At 55.5% G+C, this 13,042-nt stretch overlaps 1 protein-coding gene across 1 annotated transcript; it reads left to right on the plus strand.

The window, feature by feature from the left end:
- Positions 1-554: 554 nt before the first annotated feature.
- SSC4D (scavenger receptor cysteine rich family member with 4 domains) lies at positions 555-12,818 on the plus strand. The gene is made up of 11 exons (XM_071765692.1): positions 555-636; positions 5,224-5,265; positions 6,027-6,488; positions 8,227-8,298; positions 8,972-9,286; positions 9,583-9,663; positions 9,916-9,990; positions 10,595-10,906; positions 11,675-11,683; positions 11,744-11,803; positions 12,502-12,818. Exons 1-11 carry the CDS (start codon positions 555-557, stop codon positions 12,816-12,818), a joined length of 1,827 nt encoding a protein of 608 aa, XP_071621793.1.
- The last annotated feature ends 224 nt before the right edge of the window (positions 12,819-13,042 follow it).

Consider the following 13,042-nt stretch of genomic DNA (forward strand, 5'->3'; position numbering starts at 1 on the left):
ACCCAGCACCCCAGGAAGCTGTGACAGATGCTGCTGGTGGCACTTTTAGGTGGCCATGGGCACCTCCCTGCCCACCCCACACCTCCCCCCCCCCCAAACCCCAAGTCCCTGAGCATCACCCAAGTCCCTGAGTGCCGAGGCAGGAGGGTGAAGGACAAAAAGGGCTTTTTTTTCCTGGCGAACAAGAGAAGAGCCCTGCTGCTGCTCTGTGGAATTTTATAATTAGCCTTTCTTATGTTGTGGCTGCTCCTTGAATAAGGCTGGCTGTGTTTCCTCCTCCTCGGAGCAGCAGAAACCCGGAGCCTGAGGCTGCCAAAGCAACTCCGAGCCCGTGCAGTAACGATGCAGACGTGGGGAAAAAAAAAAAAAAAAAAAAAAAAAAAAAAAAAAAAAAAAAAAAAAAAAATCCACGGTGCTGCCTGAGAAATCGTGGGCAAGGTGGAGAGCATCTTCAGAGCTGCTGATCTTACCCCCCATCACCTCCCCGAAACACAGATATTTGCATTTAGGGAGGGCGATGTTCCTGGTGTGGATGGGGATGGATGCTGGAGTTGATGGTTTCAAGCCCCCGGGCCCTGGCAGAGAGCCAGGACGATGGGGAGCTTGTTGAAACAGACTTAAAAGCCACCTTTGAAAGTTGGGTTGGCGAGCTGGCTCATTAGAACTTTCCTGCTACTGGGAAATCAAAAGTAAATGGTTACTTGCTAATTACTGCAGCCCTGCGAGGCGGTAATGGAGATGGGGGACTGTGCAGCTGGGGACAGTCGTAGCCAGAACCTGGTTTTTATTGAGTTCAGACACGAATCCTGGGCGTTTAAGGTCATTTCAGGGTGTTTGAGGGTCTGGGCTTTATGTAGGAAAAAATGAGCAATGCAGCAATGAGAGGGAAAGGGGAATTGCTGCCTCCCATGGGAGCGGGGGCAGGAATCCTGCTGATCACAGCATTGACTTCTTCTTCAAAGCCCAAAGCGTGCCAGGCTCCTAAAATTGCTGGGAAGCCTAAGAATTCACAAAACTAGGAAAGCCAGGACCTTTAGGGGTCCTTTTTCCATTGCCTCAAGGCTGCTGAGACCACAGAGTGTCTTACTTGCAACGATGCTTAAAAGACTATAACAGTTAAAAATGTTTTAAAAATTAATTTCCTTTTTAAAATAGAGACGTGCACTGGTCAGGAGGCAACATGAATGTAGCATGTGAGGTGATAGAGAGTTAAGGAAAAAGTTTCCAGCCCTGTGGAATATGGGCATCCCACACCACAAGGATGGGGCAGGTCTCTAATGTCCTCAGCAGAGCTGCCTGGGATGGCTGGGCAGGAAAAATCCTGGGGAAAAAAAAAAAAAAAAAAAAAAAAAAAAAAAAGACTTCTGAAGGCAATTTCTTACCCAGGTAGAGGCAGAGAAGACTATGGTTTGCATGAAAAGTGGGGCCCCAGCAAGTGGTCCCCAAGTCCCCAGGAAGGGCATGAGGCTTGGGACCGTCCCCTCCCGCTGCCTCCTGGCGCTGGCTCAGGCATCCACAGAAATATTTTATTTATTGCTGGCTTCCTCTCCAGGTGCCATTCAGAAAGCCGAGGAGGGAGGTGGAAAGGAGCTGAAAAGCCCCAAATCCTCTGAAAAAGCTTCTCCCTTCCCCTGAGGCGTGACCCGGGCTCTGCCAGCACCCCATTTGGGGCTGTGTCCCTGCCTGCCTCCCTGAAACCCGAGCCATTCCCTCCCTGCCATGGCTCCTTAGAGGGCTTCCCTCTTGTCCTCCTTCTCTTCTTCTTCCTCCTCTTCCTCCTCCTCCTCCCTCTCTTTCTGCTTTGCTCTGGGGATGATCTCTCCCAGGTTGGGATGCAGGGCTCCTGCCCCACGCTAGAGCTGTAGCCAGGCCAGAAGCAGCAAAGGTGTGAAGAGAGGATGGGCTGGAGCTCTTTGCTTGATGGATGAAATCCTTTTCCTCTTCCTTCCTTCCTTCTTTTATTTTATTTTGGTTTATTTTTTAATTTTACTAAACAAAACCGAACCTAAAGGAAAAATTAATTTCAACCATTTTTTTAAATTTTTTTTTTTTTTAAACTAACAAGCCAGCTCTTTCCTTCACTTCAAAAGAGAATATTTATTTCTGGGATTCAATATCCCCATCTTTACACTGGAAAGAAAACACCAAACAGGTATGTGGATTGACGATGGGGGGGTTTGTGTTTTTTTGGTTTTTTTTTCTAGGTCAGCGTGGTAATTACAAATAATGAGCTAATGGGGTGGTGGCAGCTGGAAGGCTGTGAGTTCTCATTAAGTTGTTGGAATAATTGAAAAGTGGGAGAGGTGACAGCAGAGGGGACTGAAGGGGACCAGTGAGGAGTGAAGGGGACCAAAGGAGGACCAAAGGCATCCTCATCCCACCCCTCCCCACCCCGGGGTGCAAGGAGAGGGGGTTCAGTGCCACCAAGCATTTGGATGAGGAGGGGAAAGCAGGTGGAGAAGGTTGAGACCAAGAAAGGAAGTTGGGTTTTACCTTTTTTTTGGTTTGGTTGTTTTTTTTTGTTTTTTTTTTTTTTGAGGGGAGGGGGTCATCCATGGCACAGCACCGCAGCAGTTAATGCCCTGGCAGGGAGCAGGAACGCGGTGCTGGCTCTGGCACAAAGTGACCGGCGATGACAATGTCCCCAAGAGCAGGAGGCGATGCAGGGGTTTGGCCAGGGCAGGGCGGCAGAGGGGCCGTCTGTCAGCCCTGCCCCCGAGGAGTGCGGGGAGGACAAAAGGAGACATTATTCGGTCCTGCAGGAGGGATGAATGGAGTATTGAGAAGCTCCACCTCAAGGAGGAGATTGATTTTCAGCCCCCAGCACCGAGCTTCTGTCTGCTTGTCCCCAGGTTTGGGCAGGAGGAGTGATGGAGCTTGTGGGGACTCCATCCTGCACTTCCAGTCCTCCCTTACTGGTGCACACTGGTCCATCATCCTCTCTTGATGGTCCATCATCCTCTCCTCAAAGGCTTGGCCTGGAGTCCACCCAACCTTGTGGTTGCCCATGGCAGCTCTTCCTACCCTGTGCCTCAGTGCCAGGAAATCGGGAGCAGCAAGAGGCTGGAGGAGGGATTTCCACAGGCAGGGTGGTTAATCAATATGGGTGCACTTCCACATCCTTTCCCAAATTTCTGCTCATCAGTAGATGCCTCCAGGAGCAGCAGTTTGGTGCCCATCCCTCCAGGAGATGCTGTGCCTGCTGGAGGGTCTGGTTGTAGGGCTGAGCCTCACAGCCTGGCTGTAGAGCTGCCATGGCAAAGCATCTTCATGGTGTCACCCCTAAACCAACACACTCCATGTCCCACTGCTGCTGTCCCCAGCTGCTGGGACCTCAGGGACAGGAGCAGGAGCAGGATCAGCCCCCACCGTGCTCCTCAAAGGAGCTCTGAGGCTCAGAGCTTCATTATCCTGCTGGGTCTGAGGTTCCTCCCTCTGCCTGTACAGCCCCCTGAAGCTCTCCCTGCTTCCAGTTTTGTCTCATGGGTGGGATGTGGCCCTGCAGCTTCACCTCACCACTGAAAAAAAAAAAAATCTCCTCAGTAAAACCAACCTGAATTCTTTTTTGTGTGATTCCTGGCCTTGGCTCCTGCAATTGCAGAGGAGGAGCCTGTTGCAGGTCCTGCATGATCCTTGGTGGGAAAAAGGCTCTCGTGGGCATCACCACTAACCCTGCTGTCTGGATTTTTCAGGGAGAAAACCCTCTGGACACCCATCTGCAGGAGGACCAGGGCACAGCCATGAGACTTGGTCCTGGTCCAGCCCACCAGGATGGTGTAGGGAGGCTGAGCACCAGGCTGCTGCCTCTCTCCCTGCTGCCAGCTCTTCTCCTCCTCCTCCTTAGCCCCACTGGTGAGCTCCTGCATGGTGTGGTGGGACAAGGTAATTTTAGGCACCCACGATCTCCCTCATGGCCTCAGATTTGTGGGCAAGAGATTTTCTTCATGGAGAGCCAGGGGTGCTCGTGTCATGATGTCCCCAGTGGTGCTGGGTGCCCACAGGGGTGGAGGGAGCAAGTTGAGCTCTTCTCTCCTACCAGGACTTGGGTGTGAGCATAGAATCCTCAAATATTTTGATGGGAAAGGACCTTTTAAGGCCATCCAATCCAACCACTAACTCAGCACTGCCAAGGCCACCACTAAATGTGGTGGCACTTCCTCAGTGTCATTACAGCCAGGGGTTGGTTCCCTCCAAGGCAAAGCCAGGCAGAAAGCAGCAATTAAAGTGCAATCAGACACTGGCATTTAATGAGTTTTTGCAGTTCCCATCCCCTCTGGGATGGAGCTTCCCCCTTGCCCCCCCCCCCCCCCAGAGCTGCTGGGTGGTTCCTGGTTCTCCTCATTAATGGGCAGAGCTAATGAAGGGCAGTTTGTCCTCCTGTTGGGTGGTTGTATTTATCCCTCTGCTTGGAGAGGGATGGGCTTTCCTCTTTTCTTTTGGCTTTGTGTAGCTGGATCAGAGAGAGGTGGAAAGCTCCATCTCTCCTCTCCAACTCTCCCTCTTGTTCCTCCTTAACTTAGATAAACCAGGCGTATTTTTTTCAGGTCTCTCTTGACTTTTCTGGAGGATGCTCCCAAATGAATATTTCAGAGCTTTGATTTGGACTTAAAGGGAGATGAATATTGAATATTTAACAATGCCCTTTTTTATCCACTGCTTTTTTTGGCACTGGAGTAGACCAGGTATTTAAAATCACTACAGACCCAGATCAAACTCTCTGCCTAAAGAGCCTCAAGTCCCCTCAGTTTTGGTGATGTCAGTCACCCCCCTCCTGTCACCCAGCCCACGGGGCAGCAGTGTCCTTCCCTGTCCTTCCTTTGGTGAGTTGCTGATGCTTTTTTCCCCCCTGTAGGGTGGCTGCACCCCCTCAATGGGTGCCTTGATCCATGTGCATCAATACAGAGCTTGCAAAAAGTGGATTTTTCTGGGGGAAAAACAAAACCAAGAAAAAAAATTAATTAAAATGCCAAGTGCAATGCCCTCCATCAGATCTCCAGAGGGTTTCCCATGCCAGGCAGTTTTCCTCATTTCCATCTCATACCCCAATTTTTCCATGGGTTAGGAGGATGTGGGAGCTGCTTGGGACCCACAGCAAGCCAGGAAGGTCCCCAGGACCTGGCCAAGGCCACCTGCAACCCTGCTGCCACCATCCCTGCCCTCATCCCTCTGCTCAGCTGGGGGGTACTGCTGGTGAGATCTGAGCCTTTTTCTTCTCCCTTGCAGGTGACACCTCTGAGCCTGCACTGTCACCAGAGCACATCCCAGGTGAGGTTCTGCTCTTAAAGACACTTTTTTCCTAGGGAGTTTTGTAGTTGAATTTTTTTTTTTTTTTTTTTTTTTTTTTTTTTTTTTTTTTTTTTTGTAGTTAAAAACAGGGTTTGGAGAATTTCAAAATGGAAGCCCGGTGGTTTTGAAAAAAAAAACAACAAACCAGCAACAAAAAGCTGAACTTCTTTTACAGGAAGGATTTATTTTTTGTTCCCATTACGTTTATTATCCTGAGAGGGGAATTTTGCCACCTCCTGCTGAGTCCCTGTGCCATTTGTCACACCCCAGCAAATAGTTCCCTTGATATGACAGGCCAAGGGCCCTCACATTCCTGCTCCTCACAGCCAGCAGCCTGGGAGAGCACCTCCATCCCAAAATCTCCCACCTGGAACCATCTCCAGACGTGTTCATGGATGCTACCATGAATTTCTTAACTGCATCTTGTCCCCTATGCCAGGTGTCTGCTTTTCTCTTCTCCTGCTGGCTTATTGCCCATCACTAGGAGGCAAGATGCTGCAAATAATTCCCTTGATATGACAAGCCCTCACATTCCTGCTCCTCACAGCCAGCAGCCTGGGAGAGCATCTCCATCCCAAAAGCTCCCACCTGGAACCTATGCCAGGTTCCCTGGACCACCTATGCCAGGTGTCTGCTTTCCTCTTCTCCTGCTGGCTTATTGCCCACCATTAGGAGGCAAGATGCTGGGATGCTGGTGCATCTCACTGGTGTGAGATGTGCTGAGCCTCTGCTTCCAGCAGGTGCCAAGAAGCCCACGGAGTGGGTCGGCACTAAGCCAGCTGTGCTGCCAAAGGTCACCATTGTCACAAAGGAGCAGACAGGGCTCACACCCGCTCAGTGTTTGCCACCTCTCCTGACTTGCTGCCTGCTGAGGGGCCTCCCTGTCACCTTTCCAGAGCTCCGTCTCACCGATGGTCCCAGCCGCTGCCAGGGCCGAGTGGAAATCCTCTACAATGGCTCCTGGGGGACAGTCTGTGACGATGACTGGGACATCGTGGATGCCAACGTGGTGTGTCGCCAGCTGGGCTGTGGCCGTGCCGTTGCCCTCCCAGCTGCCATGACCTTCGGCCAAGGGACAGGACCCATCTTCCTGGACAACGTGGATTGCAAAGGCTGGGAAGCAGCCCTGAGCGAGTGTTGGAGCCACGGCTGGGGCATCCACAACTGCTACCACTATGAGGATGTGGCTGTGGTGTGCCATGGTAAGGAGGCTGGGGCCCTCAGGGGTGAGAAGAGTGGTGCTGCAAGCTCCAGAGCACAGAATGGTTTGGGTTGGAAGGGAAATGAGAGAGCATTTGGTCCCAAAACCTTCCATAGGCAGGGACACCTCCCACCCACCAGCCCAGGTTGCTCCAATTCTCTTCCAACCTGGGCTGGGACACTGCCAGGGATGGAGCAGCCACAGCTTCTCTGGGAAACAGGGGGGCAAACAGGAGATCTTCGAGACAGATCTTCCTCTTGTCTGTCCTCTGCCTCATTCTCTGAGTCCAGGGCCTCATATCTGTTCTCTAAGGGCACCTGGGGAGATGGGGGGGTTGGGAGGGGATTCTTTTGCCTCTCCGATGATGTTTCCATTCCCTCCCATCCACCTGGTTTGCTCCAGCTGCCTGATGGCAGGAGGGACAGGGCTTCACCATCTCCTTCTGGACTTCTTTTAGGTTAGAAAGGGTGTGACTCCACCAGTCAATTTCCCTTTCACTGTCCCTAATACTTCTTAGTCTCTCTACCTCCTCCCTGAGCTCTGCCACCGGGCACAGCAAGTCCTTCACCTGCTGGCATTGCACACAGACCCCACTCACTGTCCTCTGGTGCTAACACCAGGCTCAGACACTCTACACAGCCAGACAGCAGCTACGTCCCTCTTGTTGTCCTCTTCAGGGGTTCTGTCTGTGTGGACACACCCTGCATCTTAACAGCAACAGGTTTTGCTTTTTGGGAGACCATTGCTCCTTCAAGAGAGCTGGGAGGTGGCTGTGCCCTTCCTGCTTGCCCTGCCTGCGTGAACTGCCTCGCTAACTGCTGGGCCCCGATCCTGTTTGCCTGATCCTGTTGGCCTGTGCCTGTTACTGCCATGACCTGTTCCTGTCTGCCTGTTCCTGTCTGCCTGCGCCTGTTCATTAACTGCGCCTGTTAACTGCCATGCCCCGTTCCTGTTTGCCTGCGCCTGTTAACTACCATGGCCTGTTCCTGTTTGCTTGTTCCTGTTCGCCTGCGCCTGTTTGCCTGCGCCTGTTGCCTGCCATGACCTGTTCCTGCTTGCCTGTTCCTGTTTGCCTGTTTGTGTTTGCCTGTGCCTGTTAACTGCACCTGTTGCCTGCCATGACCTGTTCCTGCTTGCCTGTTCCTGTTTGCCTGTTTGTGTTTGCCTGTGCCTGTTAACTGCACCTGTTTACTACCATGGCCTGTTCCTGTTTGCCTGTTCCTGTTTGCCTGCTCCTGTTGCCCACTCCTGTTCATTAACTGCGCCTGTTAACTGCCATGCCCCGTTCCTATTTGCCTGTGCCTGTTGCCTGCCATGGCCTGTTCCTGTTTGCCTGTTCCTGTTAACTGTGCCTGTTAACTGCCAGGCCCCGTTCCTGTTTGCCTGTTCCTGTTTGCCTGTTCCTGTTGCCTGCCAGGCCCTGCTCCTGTTTGCCGCGCTCTGGGTCCCTGGCGCTCCTCACAGCCCTTTCCATCCCTCTGGGCAGTGCTGGGTGTGGCCCCCTTATCACCTGTTTGGCCTCACCTGACACCAGCAGCAGAAGGTGGGGCAGCTCTTCACAGCCCTTTCCAGCCCTCTCCCAAGTGCTGGGTGTGGCTCCTTTATCAGGCGATTGGCCTCGCCTCAGACCAGCAGCAGAAGGTTGAAGGCTGAAGGAGGAGGTGTGGAGATGGGTCTGAGGGTGGAGGTTGTCTTGCTGTGGGCCCTGATGGATTCCAGCTCTCCTCTTGCCTTTTCAGAGTTCTCTCCCACACAAGGCAGTGAAGGACCGACCAGCAGGACCCTCACGGCCTCGGTACAGGATGGGGAAAGTAAGCAGGGACCTGGCTGAGAGCTGATAGAGAACAGCATTCCCTCACCTCCCACCCACCCACCCTCTTTGAAGCTCCACGATGCCCTGGCTCTGAGGCAGAGCCCCAGCATTGTGCCAAACCCATCCCAGAGGAGCACCAGAGCTCCCACTAAAGAATCTCAGACTGGTTAAAGCTCATCCAGTCCCAACCCCTGCCATGATCAGGGACCCCTCCCACCAGCCCAGGTTGCTCCAAGCCCCATCCAACCTGGCCTGGAACACTTCCAGGGATGGAGCAGGCACAGCTTCACTGGGAAACCTGGGTCTTGCCACCCTCACAGTGAAGAATTTCTTCCTTCTATCTGACCTAAATCTCCCCTCTGCCATTTTAAAGCCATCACCCCTTGTCTCATCACACCATGCCCTTAGATAAAGCCCCTCCCCAGCTTTTCTGGAGCCCCATCAGGCACTGAAAGGTGCTCTAAGGTCACCCTGCAGCCTTCTCTTCTCCAGGCTGAAAAAAACCCCCAGAGCAGAGGGGCTCCAACCCTTGGAACATCTTCATGGCCTCCTCCGCACTCACTCAGCTGGGCTGCCCTAAAGCTTCTCCCTTTCCCTGCAATTCCCCCCCCAGTTTCTTTGCCATCACTGCCAGTGCCAGCCCTTCTCACCAGGTGCTGCCACCCCCCCAGGTGATGGCACCATCCGGCTGGTGAGTGGGACAGACACCTGCCAGGGCCGGGTGGAAATCTTCTACCGTGGGAGCTGGGGCACAGTCTGTGATGATGATTGGGGGCTGAGTGATGCCAGCGTGGTGTGCAAGCAAGTGGGCTGTGGCCAGGCCCTGGACTACAAGAGCAATGCCTACTTTGGCTATGGCACGGGACGTATCCTCCTGGATAATGTCAACTGTGATGGCACTGAGCCTTTCCTCTCTGCCTGCTACAGCCTGGGCTGGGGAATCCATAACTGTGGCCACCACGAGGATGCTGGGGTCATCTGCACAGGTAAGATCATTCCCCTTCATCCCATTGCCCTGGAGAAAAAAAAAAAAGCCTTCTCCAGCTTTCTTTTTATTATTTATGATGTTAATAATCCCCCCTGAATTCCCTCTTTGATGTGGAGGAGCATCTCCAGCATGTGGGAAGCAGGGATGTGGTGGATGGATGGATGGATGTGGTCCAACTCCAACCCCGTTGTCCTGGAGCATCCACTCTGGGTCTGCCTCCCACAGCCAGCAAGTTCAGAGCTTTGTAGCTTCTCCCTCCCTGCCTTTCACCTCTGTCCCTCTGTGTCACCACAGGGCTGGACACATCCACCAGCACGTCCTTCACCACCTCGGTGGCCCTGGACTACCCAGAGACACTGACTGCCACGGCCACAGGTAGGAGGTCAGCAGCCACCTTGTGCCACAGCCAGGGCTGGGGGCTCCCTGGGTGGGATTGTGCCTTCTGTGTCCTCCTGTGACCCCCTCCTGTCCCACTAGGTGAGCCTCGGGGTGTGACACTGCCCACGGCAGGAGGTTGCCAAAGGGCTACCCCAGGGCTAGAGGTCCCTGGCAGCAGCTGGAGTGGGGGCAGGGGGTGCTGGAGCTGTTCCCCTCAATGCCCGTGTGTCCCCATGCTTGTCTCAGCAGTGACAGATGGTGGGGACCAGCCCTCCCAGGCCACCGAGGTGGTCACCACCACCCTCCTCACCATCGAGCAGGAAAGTAAGTGTGGGACCACTGCTAGGCCAGGGCAGAGCCCCCCAGTTCCATCCCCGTGTCCTTGGGGCTTCCCCCACATCCCCAGGGCTCACCCCATACCCCCAGGGCTCACCCCACATCTCCAGGGTCCAACCCCACATCCTCAGGAGTCACCCTATACCCCCAGGGCTCACCCCACGTCTCCAGGGTCCAACCCCACATCCCTCCTACCCCCAGAACATTGCTCCCACACCCCCACGTTCCAACCCCACACCCCCAGGGTCCAACCCCACCCCCCCAGGGCTCACCCCACATCCCCAGGGTCTAACCCCACATCCCCAAGCCTCACCCCATACCCCCAGAACACTGCTCCCACATCCCCAGAGTCCAACCCCATATCCCCAGGGCTCACTTCACACCCCCAGGGCTCATCCCTTACCCTCAGGGTCCGACCCCACATCCCCAGGGCTCACCGAATACCCCCAGGGTCTGACCCCATACCCCCAGAACATTGCTCCCACATCCCCAGGGCTCACCCCACACCCACCCACATCTCCGAAGGGTCAGCGGGGCCCATGGGACCCCCTTCCCCCCCCCCCCCCGGTTTCCCCCCTCCCTCCCCCCGCAGGTTCCGGCGTGCGTTTGGCGAACGGGAACGGGAGCTGCCGCGGGCGGGTTGAGGTTCGGCACGGCGGGCTCTGGGGCACCGTTTGCGACGACGATTGGGACTTCCCCGACGCCCAGGTGGTGTGTCGGCAGCTGGGCTGCGGCCAAGCCTTGGCTGCCACCGTCCTGGGATCCTTCGGCTACGGCAGCGGCCCCGTCCTGCTGGATAACGTGGGCTGCGGAGGGGGGGAGGCTCGGCTGGAAGATTGCTTCCACCTGGGCTGGGGACAGCACAACTGCGGCCACCACGAGGATGCCGGGGTCATCTGTCGAGGTGAGAAGGGGGGGTCAGCCCGCTGGATCCCACCCCTGGGTTTCCTTTAGCTTGCTGGGTGGGAAAAGGGGATGGAGGGCATTGCCCGGCGCTCCCCAGGGGCTCGTCTGCAGCCTGGGAATCGGTGGGATCTCCAGGATCACGGAGTTGTTGAGCTTGGAAAAGATTTCTGAGATTGTCACCTACGGGTTGTGACCTAACAGCCCACAAGGGCTGGAGCACGGCACTGAGTGCCTTTCCTTAAACACCTCCAGGGATGGTTGGTGACTCCACCACTTCCCTGGGCACTCCATCCCAATGCCTGATCACCCTCTCCGTGAGGAAGTGCTTCCTGATATCCAACCTAAACCTAAGTAAGCCACTGGAATAGGTTGCCTAGGGAGGTTGTTGGTGTCCCCCTCCCTGGAAGTGTTCAAGGCCAGGACCTTGTGCCACCTGGGCTGGTGGGAGGTGTCCCTGCCCATGCCAGGGGGTTGGATCTTGATGATCTTTAAGGTCCCTTCCAACCCGAACCATTTTATGATTCTATCCAACCCCTACCCACAAGCAAGGAGGGCCCCAAAATGGGATGGTGGGTGAATGCCAACTCCGAGGCCCTGGGGTTCCTCCTGCCCACAGGGAGCCAGCAGTGATGGTCTGGTGGCCACGGTGATGCCCAGAGCATGGTTACCACCACTGGTCCCTGCTTGGGGCTTTCCTGGAAGTTGCACATCCCACCCCACACCCCCCTGAATCCAGCTCCTGGGGGGTTCTGACCTGGTTCTGAAGGGCCCAGTGGTCCCCTGAGTCACTTTTCCCACCCCTTCCCCACTGCACCAGGCACTGAGGATGCTGAAGACCATTTCCAAGAAGCCACTGCTAAAACCACCACGTCAGCCCTGACCCGTCCCAAGGATGGTAGGTCTTGAGGTATCACTGGGGACAGTGCCAGCCAGCCCTGGGGACACTCTGCACTGGCACGGGGTGGAAATGCAGGCAGCTGGGACAGAGGCTTTGGCACTGCCAGAAGCACCGAGCTGGAGAAGCTCATGGGAGGGGGAAAAAGCTGTGCTGGTGGCACCATTAAACTGTGACCTCTCCTGGTGTCCCCAAAGCTGGTCCAGGCAGAGCAGGAGATGGACCTGGAGTGGAGAGAGGAAATGATGGACCTGAATGGGGAGGGGAGGGGAGAGGAGAGGAGAGGAGAGGAGAGGAGAGGAGAGGAGAGGAGAGGAGAGGAGAGGAGAGGATGGACCTCAATGGGGAGAGGAAATGATGGACCTCAAAATGGGGAGAGGAGAGGATGGACCTCAATGGTGAGAGGAGGGGATGGTCCTTGGTGTGCAGATGAGGTGCTGGACCAAAGGGGCTGAGCAGCAGTCATTGTCTACAAGCTGAACATCTGCTGCAATGCTTGGGGGGTCAGGCCCAAGCTCAGACCCCAGCCCGTGGGTATCCCCTCCTGCTCCTGCCTGCACAGAGGCAGCGGTGGAGGTGGGGGACACAGCAAGCATCTGCCAGACTGGGGAGAGCCCTGGGGCCACCTGGCCCTTTCTCCCCTTCACCCCAAAGGTTCTGGGGTGGCCAGGGGCTGCCTCACCCCATCCCCTCCACAGGGTCCCTGCGGCTGGTGAACGGCAGCCACCGGTGCGAGGGGCGGGTGGAGATTTTCTTCCTGTCCCAGTGGGGGACAGTGTGTGACGATGCCTGGGACCTGAGGGACGCCAAGGTGGTGTGCAGGCAGCTGGGCTGTGGGCACGCAGTGGCAGCCTGGGGGGAGGCACACTACGGCCAGGGGACAGGCTACATCTTCCTCGACAACCTCAAGTGCAAGGGCCACGAGCCCTCGCTCCTGCGCTGCTCCCACATCCGCTGGGACGTCCACAACTGTGACCACTCCGAGGATGCTGGGGCCACCTGCCTCATCCTATGATCACTGGGAGCCTCGCAGGTATGGGGGGCACGGGGGGGATGAGGGAGGAGCTGGTGGGAATGTCTGTGGAGAGAGGCTGGGATGCTAATTCCCTGCCTCGGTTTCCCCATTCACCCTCCAGGGGTGCTGGCTGGGCCTCCCTGTGGGTGTTTGGGCTCTGACTGGGTTTTCCTCTGCTCTGAAAATACTTGCTGAAGCCCCCCTCCACCCCCAAAATTGCCCCT

The sequence above is a fragment of the Heliangelus exortis genome, chromosome 21 (assembly GCF_036169615.1).
Source record: "Heliangelus exortis chromosome 21, bHelExo1.hap1, whole genome shotgun sequence".
Classification (NCBI taxonomy): domain Eukaryota; kingdom Metazoa; phylum Chordata; class Aves; order Apodiformes; family Trochilidae; genus Heliangelus; species Heliangelus exortis.